At 45.4% G+C, this 14,161-nt stretch overlaps 1 protein-coding gene across 1 annotated transcript in view; it reads right to left on the minus strand.

Annotated features, from left to right (window-relative positions):
* acmsd (aminocarboxymuconate semialdehyde decarboxylase) overlaps positions 1-13,389 on the minus strand; it is a 65,559-nt gene extending 52,170 nt beyond the window's left edge. Inside the window, exons 1-3 of the mRNA XM_070873608.1 lie at positions 13,333-13,389; positions 8,625-8,669; positions 3,870-3,966 (exon numbers count right to left, since the gene is read on the minus strand). Of these exons, the coding sequence (XP_070729709.1) occupies positions 3,870-3,966; positions 8,625-8,669; positions 13,333-13,389 (199 nt within the window). The remainder of the gene's footprint in view (positions 1-3,869; positions 3,967-8,624; positions 8,670-13,332) is intronic.
* Between the last annotated feature and the right edge of the window lie 772 nt (positions 13,390-14,161).

The following is a 14,161-nucleotide window of genomic DNA, read 5'->3' on the forward strand; positions in this document are numbered from 1 at the left end:
ACCACCCCCCCGACCCGACCCGCGCTCCCGATCCCGGCCCGGGCTTCCCCCGACCCGACCCGCGATCCCGACCCGACCCAACGGTACCTACCTGTAAATCTGGTGCTGGGGACGGGCCCTGCCCGAAGTCTTGGGCCTGGCCCGTTCAGCCTCCCTCCCCCTTCTCCTTCCCCCCACTTCTCCTTCCCCCCCATCTCCTTCCCCCTATCCTTTCCCCCCCTCTCCTTTCCCCCTCTCCTTCTCCCCCCTCCTTTCCCCCCCTTCTCCTTTCCCCCCCTTTTTCTTTCCCCCCCCTTTTCCTCCTCCCCCCTCCCCCTTCTCCCCCTCCCCCTTCTCCCCCCTCCACCTTCCCTCCCTCTGCTCCCCCCCCTCTCTCCCTCTACCCCGCCCCCCCCCTCCCCACACTGTCAGAAACACAGACACTGACAGACAGAGAATGAGAGACACACACAGACAGACAGACAGAGAGATAGAGACACTGACAGAGATACACTGGGGGGCATCCCAGCACGCTGTTGGAGGGCTCCCGGTGCTGATGTCGGTAAGTAGAAAATGTTTTATTTATTGATTTAAAAAAATATATATTTATTAATTTTTTTGATTGATTTATTGGTTGATTTATTGATGTTTTTATCATTTATTATTGATGATGGCTCTTTATTTGTAAAACTGAAGTGTTTAATGTTTGTAAACTTCCCTTTAAACCCCCCCCCCGCCACCATTCCCTACGCCTGATTTTCTAAAGTGTAGACAAGGTTTTTTCGAGTGTACAAAAATCTTCACTTACTCCATTCTAAGTTAGTTTGGAGTAAGTTTTCACTGACGAAACTTTGAAAACAGGCGTAAGTGGCCGGACACTCCCCCTTTTGAAAAGAAAATTCTGTTCCAAAGTGAAACTGTTCTAACTGACTAGAACGGAAGAAAATTAAATGGCGAGAATTCCAATTTCTAAGATACTCCGTTCTACACCAGTTGCTCCTAAAAATCAGGAGCAAATCATGTCGAAACTTGGGGCCATAGAATTATTCTTAAGGATTCTCTTGTTCTTTTACTGTGCTTGGGAACTGTTATATATGCAGACTATAGATATACTCTCTGTGTAGTCACTGTATAGTTGCATAAGATGGAGACTTGTTTACCTGATGTACGATCAATAAGGTTTACACTGTGTATATACTATGCTGGCACCACTAAAGGGTGCAACTGGTGGGGAGCAGGGTTTCCTGCCCTAGTGGCAGGGGCTGGAAAAAGGGTAGCCATCATGCAGCTGCCTCACCCTGGAGTTACGAATAAAAGACCAAGGTCACTACAGTTTGAGTACAACACATTGCCACGTGAAGTCATTCATAAGTACATTACGGGCATAATAGGAACATAAATCAAAAATAGTATCAGGCTAAGTGTGCGGAGCAGACAATGGTATGCTGGGAATAAAGATCAAGGGCCCGAAATTGGTGAAAGCTAAGTTTTGCCCAAGTATCGTCCAAAGGACCGCTGAGATTCTAACGGTACTTTGCGTGGTAGTTTCATGAAAAAATCTGGGAAAAACTGCCCGGCGACAAAAATTGGACTTATGCGCCGAATCTGGGCAGCAGCGGGCGGTAGCTCCCATTCTCGGCAGCAAATGCAATCCTCAGCAAAGTACTGCTGAGGATTGAGTTGAGTCCAGGGAGGCGGGGGGGAAACTACTAAAATAAAAAATGTTTAAAACATATAAAAAGCCTCGCTAGAAATCCTTCAGGGGACCCCATCCACCTAAATACCTGCAAAAAAAAGAAAGAAACAAAGTGGACTAACCGTTGAGGTCAGACCTGCATCCACGAGGCGGTCTTTTTCCCTGCTGGAGCGGAGGACCGCCCAGACCAAACTGGCAGCTCGGCGGGCAGGAGGACTCTTCTGGGCGTTGCACGCCAACACATGCTGGCGCACGTCAAGGGGACGGCACCCAGCGGTCTTCTCTCCCCGCCGGCAGGAGGACTCTACCAAACTCGCTCGGAGGGGAGACCGCCCAGAAACCAGGGAGACTGCCGAGAAAACTCGGCCGCAGCGGACGGTAAGTGCACCAATTTCAGGCCCTTCAATACTTTGCAGGATTTTTTTTAATACACGACAGTTAACATGCTAACAAAGTCGTAATTGTTTCGGGGGAGATATTATGGATTGGTCCCCATCTCTCAGCAAATATTACTTTGTAAATGTGAAATATATTAAAAAAGAAAAACATAAGTACAATTTATTGGTGCTATATAAAATCTAGATACAAATGACATGATGAATAATTGGAAAATTATATCTTTATAAATTAAATAAGAACATGAGAATGATGCCTGGAATGAGAAATGACCATTCAGTCCATCAAATCTGCTCCTTTCACAGACTGTATTCATTCTACCCGACCATGGACTCTACCCCTTCCATGTCTGATGCTCTGTGAAGATTTTACCTCAAAATACCTAAATGTACCTTTTCAAGTCAAATTTGATTCAATAAATAAAGACAATATTTTATATTTACTCTCGGGTTCATGCAGAATTATCTCTAGCAGGATAGATTCTGCCGAAAGCCTTTTATGTAGCCTAAATTCCAATGGGCCTTCCGATGCAGTCTTGTCATAATTCCTGCAGAGGTGGGGTGGAAAGGCCAGGAGTAAGGATGGGACCAGATATGCCAGGCCTTGGCCTTCTTCGCCAGTTTCTGTGGGAGCCTAGTTTTGGGCACAATCTTAGTCGATGCCCAAAAAAGGCTACCTGCATCAGAGGAAGCACGGCTGGGAGGAATGGAGCATCCAGGCTAGACGTTTTCTTGGCAAATGAGTGGTGACCATTACAGTGGGTGAATGGAGATATACCTTAGCTGTTGGAGGGACACAAGTGGGCCTCCCTGGGAATCTAGTCTGAGGTCACGGACTCGACGCCTGAAGAAAAGGTGAGAGGTTTTTGAATTTCATAGCCCCTTCTAAAGTGGGCTGCTAACGTATTGCAGAAGTCAATATTTGAGGGGCTTGGTATTTGCCAGGAGTGATTAGACGCCACTGCAATTACCGATCCTCCCGATCAGGTGGACACTTAAGATACAATTCATGGTATGGATAGTCGTATTCCACAGAATACTTTGATAGTAGGGGGACTAGTAAAGAAAGACTTGCATTTATATAGCGCCTTTCATGACCATCAGACATCTCAAAGCGCTTTGTAGTCAATTAAGTACTTTTGGAGTGTAGTCACTGTTGTAAGTACAGACCAAGATGGGGCTAGGTTCGTTCCTTAACATTTTTTGTTAATTATCTGACTTTGCCTGAGATAAGTAAGGAAAAAAATTTGCCAGAGTTTTTACTTCTAATTTCTATCTGGTTGACCCCGTTGGAAAATCAATGTGTGCGGATGTTGAATGAGGGCAGGGGGAGCTCAGCTATGGCAGCCTGAGGATTGAATATACTGCTGACATTCAATGTACACTGTCACATGTGAATGATGACCACTTAGGCAAGGAACCAAGGGGCTGCATAAGTCTTCATCTTAGGCAAACGAGTGGTAAGGGAACAAGTCCTGTGCCGGAGGTGGGGGGAAATGAGATGGTCACAATTTTTTTTCTCTGAAATGGGCCTTAACGGCCAGCTATAACAGTGCACATTTCTAGGCCCAATTCTCTTACTTGCAGTAGTAATAGACTGAATAAGGCTATAAATTTGCAAGGGTTATTGAGCTGGAGAGCTGTCTTCTAGAGTATGTCATGGTTTCAATTCTTAATTCAGCACCTTTAAAATACTATTCCTAATAAACCCTAAAGATACAGTTTGATGACTGAACCACTGCTTATCATCTAAATGGATAAGTTTGGAGAAATTATCAACATAATGGATCTCCATTTACCTGATTGATCCATTTCTTGAATCCGTATTTGTGGATCCCAGCAGTTTCCTTGTACCACTCTGAAAACGTTGCCATCTTTCATCATTTTTGCTTCACCCTTTTTAGAAACAACACATTTTAATTTAAGAGTTAGTAGTCTGTAGGGTACTAGCACTATTGCTCATAGGATTTGGGTGATCAGGAAAGGAGAAATTGTGTGGCTGGCTGTCCTGTGCCTACTCAAAATGCACTCTGTGTGGATTTCCATTGGAGCTTTACCTCCAGCTGAATTTATTAACTGCTGGCTAGCCATGGAGCAACATTAGTGGTAGTCATGGAGAAATCTGTAAACTGGACTGTTTAACACTTTCTTGACAGAGGCAGAAAAATGGCAGCAGTCAGCAGTGTCATTCAGAACAGCAAGACAATTGTGAAATATGTAAGTAAAAATTTATACGGAACATTATGACAATTAAATAAGAAAGCACAATCAATATTTTTTTGAAACACAATTGTAGACATTACAGAATGAACTAAAGTCAAGCTACATTTCTTTATTTTGCCTTTTTCAAACCTTTAATTGACTTTAATTTTGCACTGGACTACACTGGTCTACATCGCAAGACTCATTTGCTGTGTCAAAAACCTGTTGCTGAAACAAAAAATTTCCTGCCCGCTCCCCACAACCCTCTACTCTCTTATCGTTCAAAAATCTGTCTATCTCCACCTTAAATATATTCAATGACCCAGCCTCCACAGCTCTCTGGGGCAGAGAATTCCACAGATTTACAACCCTCTGAGAGAAGAAATTCCTCCTCATCTCCATTTGAAATGGGCGGCCCCTTATTTTAGCCGTGTTGGTTACTACTGTTGCTTTTGTCTCTCTGCAGAGTTGGGTGACTCGTCATATTGGTTTTTCTGCTTTATTGGTCACTGGCTTGTGTGGTTTTCCATTTTCTCCAATGCTTCTGATCTACAGTGACCTCCAACATCGTGGGAACTTCATCATCATCTTCCTACACTGAAACTAACTCTCATTACCACGGCAATAACATCCATCCTTCAATTTTCTATCCTTCAAATAGCTTCTAAACTTCTCTCACCTACTACTCCTGTCTCCGAATTTGGACAACAGTTTTTTGATGCTCCAAATCGATTCCATCTTACCAATGTCAACTTTTGCCCTCCATGGGACTTCCAAATTTAACTCAGGACTCGTTACTATTGTCACAAACCTATGCCCTGTTACTACCAGGAAATATGCATCCCTATAATTGCTACATAACCAGGCCTATGTAACTTGAGTTTTTCCCTGTGTCCATTTGCGTGCGCATTTTGGCTGCTGCTTCAGACATGAGCCATTCACTTCTATTTCCACTCTTTTCTCCCACTTTTTCTTTTCTCTCTATCCCTCCCTGACCAGTCTCTCCTGTCTTCATTGCACCTTTCATCGCTCCTGTCTTGGATACTCTGCCCTCTCAAATCCCTACCCCAAACCTTCATTACTCTTTGACCTTCTTATTCTCCTGCCACTGTCCCAGGCTCGACTCCCTCTTTGCTAAGCCTGCAGCTTCCCTCTGTGCCTCTCTTGGCATCCTCTGAAGGGCCCACCGTGGCACTCATCGCTGACTCCTCATGAGTAGCAACCCCAACTGTCCCATCCTACTCACTCACCGACCTTGCCACCCAGCTTTCCCGGGGTGGGGGGGCTTATCTTGCCAATCTCCTCCCTGTCCAACTCATTCCACCAAGCTCTGATCCTGTGGATGCTTGCAGTGGATCAGCCACCACCGATCCTCTCTGTATCTCCCTCCAGAATGTCCGTTAGCTTGTGAACAAGACCCTTGCCATCCATGAACTTATTGTAGATAATTGCATCGACATCATGGGCCTGACAGAAACTTGGTTGAGGGATGATGTTACTTTACCATTAAACGAAGCCTCCCCGCCTGGCTATACCTTCCACCACTTGCCCTGCCCAGACCGCAGTGGTGCAGGTGTGGCTCTCATCACCAAATCACACCTTGGTCTGTCCCCTTACTCCTCAGGCACTTTCTCCTCCTTTGAACATCTCACCCTATTCCACGCCTCTCACCTCTCATTTACAATTCTTGTTCTCTACCGCCCACCCAAGTACCATAAACATTTTATCACCAAGATATCTTCACCTGCTTCCTTCCTTCAGCTTCTGCATCAAGCAACTTCTCATCCTCGGTGATTTCAACCTCCATCTCAATTCATCATGCTCTCTCTCCTCTGAGTTCACTCCCCTCCCATCTTCCTTTAATCTCTCCCTCCATGTGAACACCCCAATCCATATTCATGGCCACCCCCTTGACCTTGCCATCTCTCATGGCCTTGCTATTCCCATCGTGTCAATTTCAGATAAGGCCATCTCTGACCACTTCCTTGTATCGCTCTCCACCCTCATCCTCCTTCCTCAACCCAGCCCTACTTCCTTCTGCATCCGCCCCTGGAAAAAAACTCTCTCCAAACTCTCTCATAACTGCACTTATCTACTCCGAACTGTCCAGCCTTTGGCCCTCTATTCACCATGACATTTCTGCAGCCACTGATCTGCTCAACCAGATCCTCACTACCACCTTTGATACCCTAGTCCCTATTAAAACCATTACTCTCTCTCACCCTGGCCCATCCCCCAGTACGGCCCTCATCTTCGCTCCCACAAGTCCAAGGGGCACAGACTTGAATGGATGTGGCGGACAACTGGTTTAGCCACTCACTGCCAGATCTGACTGGACCACATAAAGCATTATCGGGTCCTACTCTTGTCTGCCAAAACTGCTCACTATTCCAGGATCATCCTGGAATGCAAAGATATACCCCGGTTACTATTCTCTACTGCTAACCATCTTCTTAAACCCCTCTCCTCTGTTTCCACCACACTCACCTCCAACAACAAGTATGAGTAGCTCATGGATTTCTTTGTCTCAAAGATTGAGACCTTCCGATCAGCTGCCTTTACCACTTCCCTTCCTTCCAGTAGCCCACCGGGCTAAATTTCCTCTGAGGTTCCCCCCTGCTCTAACCCTAAACTCGTATCTTTCTCCAGTTTCTCTTTGATCTCCCCTCTTGACCTCTCCACGCTCACATGCCCATGAGACCCACTTCCTGCTCCCTTGACCCTATTCCCACTAAACTGCTGACCACCAAACTTCCTTTTCTGGCTCCCATGTTAGCTGACATTGTTAATGGTTCTCTCTCCTCGGGTATTGTCCCCCTCTCCTTCAAATCTGCCGTCAGCATCCCTCTCCTCAAAAAAACAACCCTTGACCCCATTGCGCTTGCAAGCTATCACCCCATCTCCAGCTTCTGTTTCCTCTCCAAAGCCCTTGAACGTGTTGTCGCCTCCCAAATCCATGCCCACCTTTCCTGGAATTCCATGTTTGAATCCCTTCAATCTGGTTTCCGCCCCTGCCACAGTACCGAAACGGCTCTCATCAAAGTCACAAATAACATCCTTTGTGACTGTAACAAAGGTAAACTAGCCCTCCTCGTCCATCTCGACCTATCTGCAGTCTTTGACACAGTTGACCACTCCATCCTTCTCCAGCTGGGTAGGACTGCACTCGCCTGGTTCCTTATCTTATCTATCTATCTAATGGTAGCCAGAGAATCACCTGCAATGGCTTCTCTTCTCACTCCCACATCGTTACCTCTGGTGTCCCCCAAGGATCTATCCTTGGACCCCTCTTATTTCTCATCTATATGCTGCCCCTTGGCAACATCATCCGAAAACACAGCGTCAGTTTCCACATGTATGCTGCCGACTCCCAGCTCTACCTCACCACCACTTCTCTCGACCCCTCCATGGTCTCTAAATTGTCAGACTGCTTGTCCGATATCCTGATGAGCAGAAATTTTCACCAATTAAATATTGGGAAGACTGAAGCCATTGTCTTTGGTCCCAGCCGCAAACTGCGTTCCCTAGCCACCAACTCCATCCCTTTCCCTAGCATCTGTCTGAGGCTGAACCAGACTGTTCGCAACCTAAGTGTCATATTTGACCCTGAAATGAGCTTCTGGCCACATATCCGCGGCATAATTAAAACCGCCTATTTCCACCTCTGTAGCATTGCCCGTCTCCGCCCCTATCTCAGTTCATCTGATGCTGAAATCCTCATACTCTACACTTGACTACTCCACAGCAATCCTGGCTGTCCTCCCACATTCTATCCTATGTAAACTTGAGGTAATCCAAAACTCGGCAGTGCATGTCCTAACTCGCACCAAGTCCCACTCACCCATCACCCCTGTGCTCACTGACCTACATTGTCTCCTGGTTAAGCAACGCCTCGATTTCAAAATTCTCATCCTTGTTTACAAAGCCCTCCATGGCCTCGCCCCTCCCTATCTCTGTAATCTCCTTCAGCTTCACAACCCCCCGAGATGTCTGCGCTCCTCAAATTGTGCCTTCTTGAGCATCCCTGATTAAAATCGTTCAACCATTGGTGGCTGTGCCTACAGCTGCCGAGGCCCCAAGCTCTGGAACTCCCTCCCTAAACCTCACTGCCTCTCTACCTCTCTTTCCTCCTTTAAGACGCTCCTTAAAACCTACCTCTTTGACCAAGCATTTTTTCATCTGCTGTAATTTGTTCTTATGTGGCTCAGTGTCAAATGTATTTATTTTGTTTTATAACACTCCTGTGAAGCGCCTTGGGAAGCTTTACTATGTTAAAGGCACTATATAAATACAAGTTGTTGTTGTTGTTAATATCAACTATCCTTTGCACTTTAGAATTTGCATAATCATACCTTGCAGTGATGGTGAAGTTGGACCCAACCTTCATATCCATATCTCTGGCAAAAAGGAAAAGTGTTGTTAATTATACATGTATAGATAGGAATAACTTGAATTAATATAGCACCTTTCACACCCTAAGAATGCCCCAAACTGCATTACAGACAATTAATTATTCTGGAAGTGAAGTTTACTGTTGTTAATTGCTGTTTTGTAGGCAAACATTGCAATTATAACCACTTTTAAAGTCTTCCTGCCTCAACATTGAATTTAACAACTTTAGATCTTAACCACCAGCCCCATTTTCTCCAGGACAGCAGGAGCTGGTAATAGAGGATTGTTGCAGCAGAGCCAATGGGAGTGGAGGAGGTGTGCGCTGGTGCTTGGGGTGGGGAACCCCATCAGAACATGGCCGGCAGAGTGGTTACCACCTCTGGGGTCTATCCACCTTTCTCTGCCAAATTCCAGGGCTATGGGAGCAATCTCTTTGCCAGATTTTCCATATTTCCCTCACCTTCTGCTATTCTGTTGTAAGCATTTACACTTCCTCTGGGCCCATCTTTTATTTCTTTGCTTGTACCATTACCACCCCCTTTTGCTTTGCGCCATCATCCCTTTTGTCATTTAATCACTCCTGCGCTCCATCCTAGCACAGAGCTTTCCCTTCGTTCGTTCCAGCCTTCCCCTTTTCCCTGGCTTTGTACTTGCTTAAAAACTGTTAATCTTCACATCTTCCAGTTCTGATGAAAGTTCATCGACCTGAAATGTTGGCTTCAATTTTAAGCCTCCTCTCGCTAATGGACGGGAGAGGATCAGTAGTGGGGAGGGGGGAATGGCAAGGAGTGATCAACTATCAGGATTGGGCAACCAGCATTCCCGCCCCTTTAAATTTAAAGTGCATAAATCAAGCCATGGACAAGGCTCCTGTCAAAGGAAGCCAGGGCTTAATTAACATACCAAATTCGTGGCCTGATTGCAATGCTACAATATGATTTATTGGCAGGGTCTCTAAGTCCCCAGCTCCGTCAGCATTTCCTCATTCTACCGTGCCCCTCCACACTCTCCCCGTAAATATCAGGGCCCTAACTCTCATTCTCTCACCACAGACGCTTTTATTTGAGAGAACGCTCTTGTTTTTCTTCCAGTAGTGCCATGGTTTTTTTTTTAACTTCCTCCTAACAAGGATTTTGGTTTAACATCTCATCCAAAACACATCTTTTCCAATGCAGCATTCCCTCAGTACTGCACTGAAGTGCCAGCCTAGATTATGGGCCTGAAATTGATGGTCTTACCGCCCACTGCCTCCGACATTCCTCTTGAAATTGCGCCCAGTGCCACTTTCCATTTGGTGTGGAGCGGGCGGGAGGGGAGAACCGCCGGGAAACGTCTGCTGTCGTCAGCGGACGGCTGAGTGACGCAACTGACCATCGCCTGTCGAGATGCCATGTTGACGCGGGCGGGAGTCAGCGGGAGTTGGCGCCAGAACGGGGATGGACCGCTGGCTGGAGGCTGTTCTATGCCCGATGGTGAGCATGAAGTGTTGAAAAAAAAGGTTAGTAAACATTTAAAAAATGCTTTCTTTACAGCGACTTACCCGGATGGGGTCCCCTGAAGGTGTTCCGATGGTTTTTTTGATGATTTCCCTTTTCAGGTCTTCGACCCTCCGTGGGCCTGACTCCATCCTCGGCGGCACTTGGGCAGCAAGCGCCATTGCCGCGAGATTGGGAGCTCTCACCGGCTACCGCCCAGGTTGGCGGCGTACATCTCTCTTTTGCCGCCCGGTGCCTTTTCAAGGACATTTTTGATGAAAACCCTGCCCAAAATACTGTCAGGTATCTCAGCGACCATCGGCGGTCCTTTGGGCAGCACTTGGGGGGGGCCTTCACCAATTTCGGTCTCTATGTGTTCAAGTTAATGCACAAGGTTTTAATGGTATGTGGCAACACGGTAGAAAGTTAGTTAAAGGACAGAAAACAGAGATTAATTGTTAGTGGATGTTTTTCAGGCTGATGAAATGTAAACAGTGGCACTTCCCAGCGATCAATGTTTGCACCACTGGTCTTTATGTATATATCTCTATAAATCTCTCTCTCATTCTATTTGGCATGTGCCAAATCCTACCTATTGGCTGGCTACATGCAAAAGCCGTCCGATTTTCCACTGCACCACACCGGTGAGATAGGGCGGAGGGTCCGATTGGTGTCCACAGCTCGCCGGTAAAATTTAAATGAGGTCTGAACCTGGAACTGGTTTGGGCCTCCCTACTGTGGGTGGGTGTTGTGGCCGCACTGCTGATATCACGTCCGAATGGACCCGACTTTCCCCCACGGAGTTAATATGCATTTCAAAGGTGAAGGACTGAATTCCTCGAAAACTGAACAGCACACCCTGTTCAAGGCTTCAGCAATCATTGATGGGATATTGATTTGTGCAGACTTGCTGAGTCACCTACTCTCTTTTAAATGTATTCGTATTTTTATCAGCAGCTGGTGAAATTAATCCTTGTTCCCAATGGTTAAACTACTTTATAACATTAGGGGATGCTAACAGAGTACTTAAATATGAGATCAAAAAGTGATATTTCCATTGTGGAATGTTGAATGTCAAAAGACATTTCATGACAATTCCACCTTTAGCTAAAGAATGTTAGATGCGTTTTAATAAATATTATGGATTTTTTTGTGGATACTTATGTAAAAAAAAAAAAAATGTTTTTAATTGGGTCTTGTGGCCTGTCAAATTAACATTCAAATACCATGACAATATATATCTTACGCTTTGAAGCATATTAATAGCAGGCATTATTTGTAATGTGAACAATAGAAATACCAGTAAGTAAACAAGCAAGTTGGCATTCTGCGTATTCTATTTTTTTTTAAATAGTTTATTCTCATGCAAAATTTTAGTGCCTGTTTTGTTTAGATTTTTATTTCCATAGAATTGGAAGCTTGATGACACGGTTTTGACATAACTGTTGAGGGAAAGCGTGAAAGTGTACAGATAAGACCTGAATAAATCCACTTCTTATCTATACACAGAGATTACCTAGACTGTGAAAAACAAATGATCCACTTTGGCTTCTTTTGGATAAAGTTAAGTGCTCCCTGTTGTCTTAGCGGCCCCAATATTTATGGGGAGGCGTGAGGGAATGGGGGAGCATGGTTGCCGAGGGTTAGGGAGATCCTGGAAATCCTAGGAACGTGGAGGTCCTGCCGAATTTAACAGCAGGACTTCATTATAATTTTTTTTGTTTCCTGCCCAGAAGCCGGCCAGATTGACAGGCTGGCTGGCTGCTGGGTGGGAAAGAAAGCGGTGGAAAGCCACATGCGGGGATGACTGGGGACATTCCCTGGCAATCAGAAAAGCTTGGGGCATGGTGAGGGTGCTTGGAGCATGGCACTGAGGAGGGAGGGAAAGCTCGGGGCATGGCGGGGGGCAGGGGTGGCAGCGGGGGCGGGGGGCGGGGGGTGCTCATAGCATGGCAATCGGCAGGGAGGGAGGCAAAGGTCACAGGGTTTGGAGAGGTATGGTCGGCTGATCCTGGCAGCTAGGAGGTGCCGCAACCAGTGGAAGGTTTGCTTGAAGAGTCAGTGGGAGCACTCCTGCTCTTCCTGGCTCACAACCAGTGCTATAAAAAGCACTTACCTGCTTGATCCCATTGGCCCGTCTCCAGTTAGCTGCCGGGTTTCCCAAGTCCTGGGAAACCCAGGCGGCCAGCATTAAATTTAATACAGGCTCCCAACTGCAGTGTTGGAACCTGATTTAAACATTATTTGCAACTCTCCTACATCTTGAGAGCGGGACACAGACTCACTGTTTACCATAAAAATGACAACAAGCGCGTATGCGATGGGTTGGGGCTGTTACACGATTTAGCATAGATGGGTTACATGATTTAGCATTTTTAACCCCCACCCCTTCCCGCTAGTTGTGGTGAGGGGTCGGGGAGGGTTAATATTGACCTCAATATGTTTTTGAAGCTCAGGAATGGAAAATCAGCTACAGTGTGCTCAAAGGTGCATTTTGAATTGTGGAATTGCATATAGGTGACAACATCATTGTGCATGTGCACCGTTCAAGTGTTCTTGATTGCACATTCAATAATTGACCGTTCTTTTTGGAGTGCAGCGAATCTTGATGTTTGATATCATTTTCTGCTTTCAGCACTTAGCTGCTTGGTCCCATTGGCCCGTCTCCATTTAGCTGCCAGGTTTCCCAAGTCCTGCATGTTTCTAGAAGTTTGGCCTTGTTTCACTTTCAACCAATCTCCACACATTATCCTGTTCCAATCCCACATGATTCAACAATATGATAAACTCCTATCACAATATTATTTTTATTCTCTCTCATTTTCACACAAAAATACTACTACTCAAGGTTTGTTAAGTTTCAGTGCACATTTCCATTAAATTGCCTCGCTGTTATCCGACTTAAAGAAATCATGACCAGACTGAGAATCTTTATTTAAACCATCCATCCATCTGTTAGCTATGCTTTTTCACTACCAGTGATACTAACTGTTAAACTCAGGTTCACTCAAAGGCTATTCAGTGTTTATGTGCAGTTTAGGTGCCTCTAAGTTTCATACTCAGGTCTCTCGGTGCTTTACATTCTTTATGTATTTATGTCTCTTTACTTTCAGGATTTTGTTTACCCTGTTGTTCAACATGATCTTTACTGTTCAATATTTCTCAAAAATAGAAAACAACACGAGAGTGTTACCTGCTTCAGATTTGGCCATTCCTTGGGCAGAATGTGACTGTGTAAGTCTATCTTCATTCTTGCAACAAGCAGCTCAACTGTAAAATCAGACACTGTCTGATGCAGACCAAAGACTCGCTCTATTTAATCCCACCTTCCTTTGAGAGGTATACTGGTGCAGTAGCCAATCACAGCTCAAGTAAACTTTCACTAACTGGAATCCGATCATTAAAGTGCAAAGTACAATATAAAAGCAGAAACAACATACACATTTTTAACTGAAAGCACAAGCAAGGAAAGTATTTTAATTATGATAGTTTTCTATTGCTAAAATAAAGTGCAAACTTGTGTCCTAAATACTTAAAGTGGCATATTCAACTCATATTCTCTCTTCAAAATTCAAGAAACATTGTAGGAGTTAATGTTACATTTATTAAGAGTTTAAATAAAATTATGAGTACTTCAAAAGTGCAGGGGAGTGGGACTAGCTGAAGTGCTCTTGCAGAGAGCTGGCACGGGCTTGATGGGCCGAATGGCCTCCTACTCTGCTGTAACCATTCTATGATTCTATGATTTTATATACAGAGAGAGGTATGAACAGCTCTAAATAATTTCCTAAAATGTGAGTTGCAGTATAAGAATATAGATATTTTTGCAGGAAAACTTAAAGGGGAGAGCCTGTTTGATTTTTAAAATCTGATCCACTGGGCCACCAGGGAAGGTTTCGGCTGGGCCAGCAGTCTGGCACCCAAGAGGGGGTGCCAAGCTGCCTGTTGGCGGCCCGGCAGAACCCGGGGGCATAATTGTCGACCCGACATGGCAGTCGGCCAACAAAAAAAAAAGCTGCAGT

This window comes from Pristiophorus japonicus, chromosome 3, assembly GCF_044704955.1.
Source record: "Pristiophorus japonicus isolate sPriJap1 chromosome 3, sPriJap1.hap1, whole genome shotgun sequence".
In the NCBI taxonomy this organism is placed as follows: Eukaryota; Metazoa; Chordata; class Chondrichthyes; family Pristiophoridae; genus Pristiophorus; species Pristiophorus japonicus.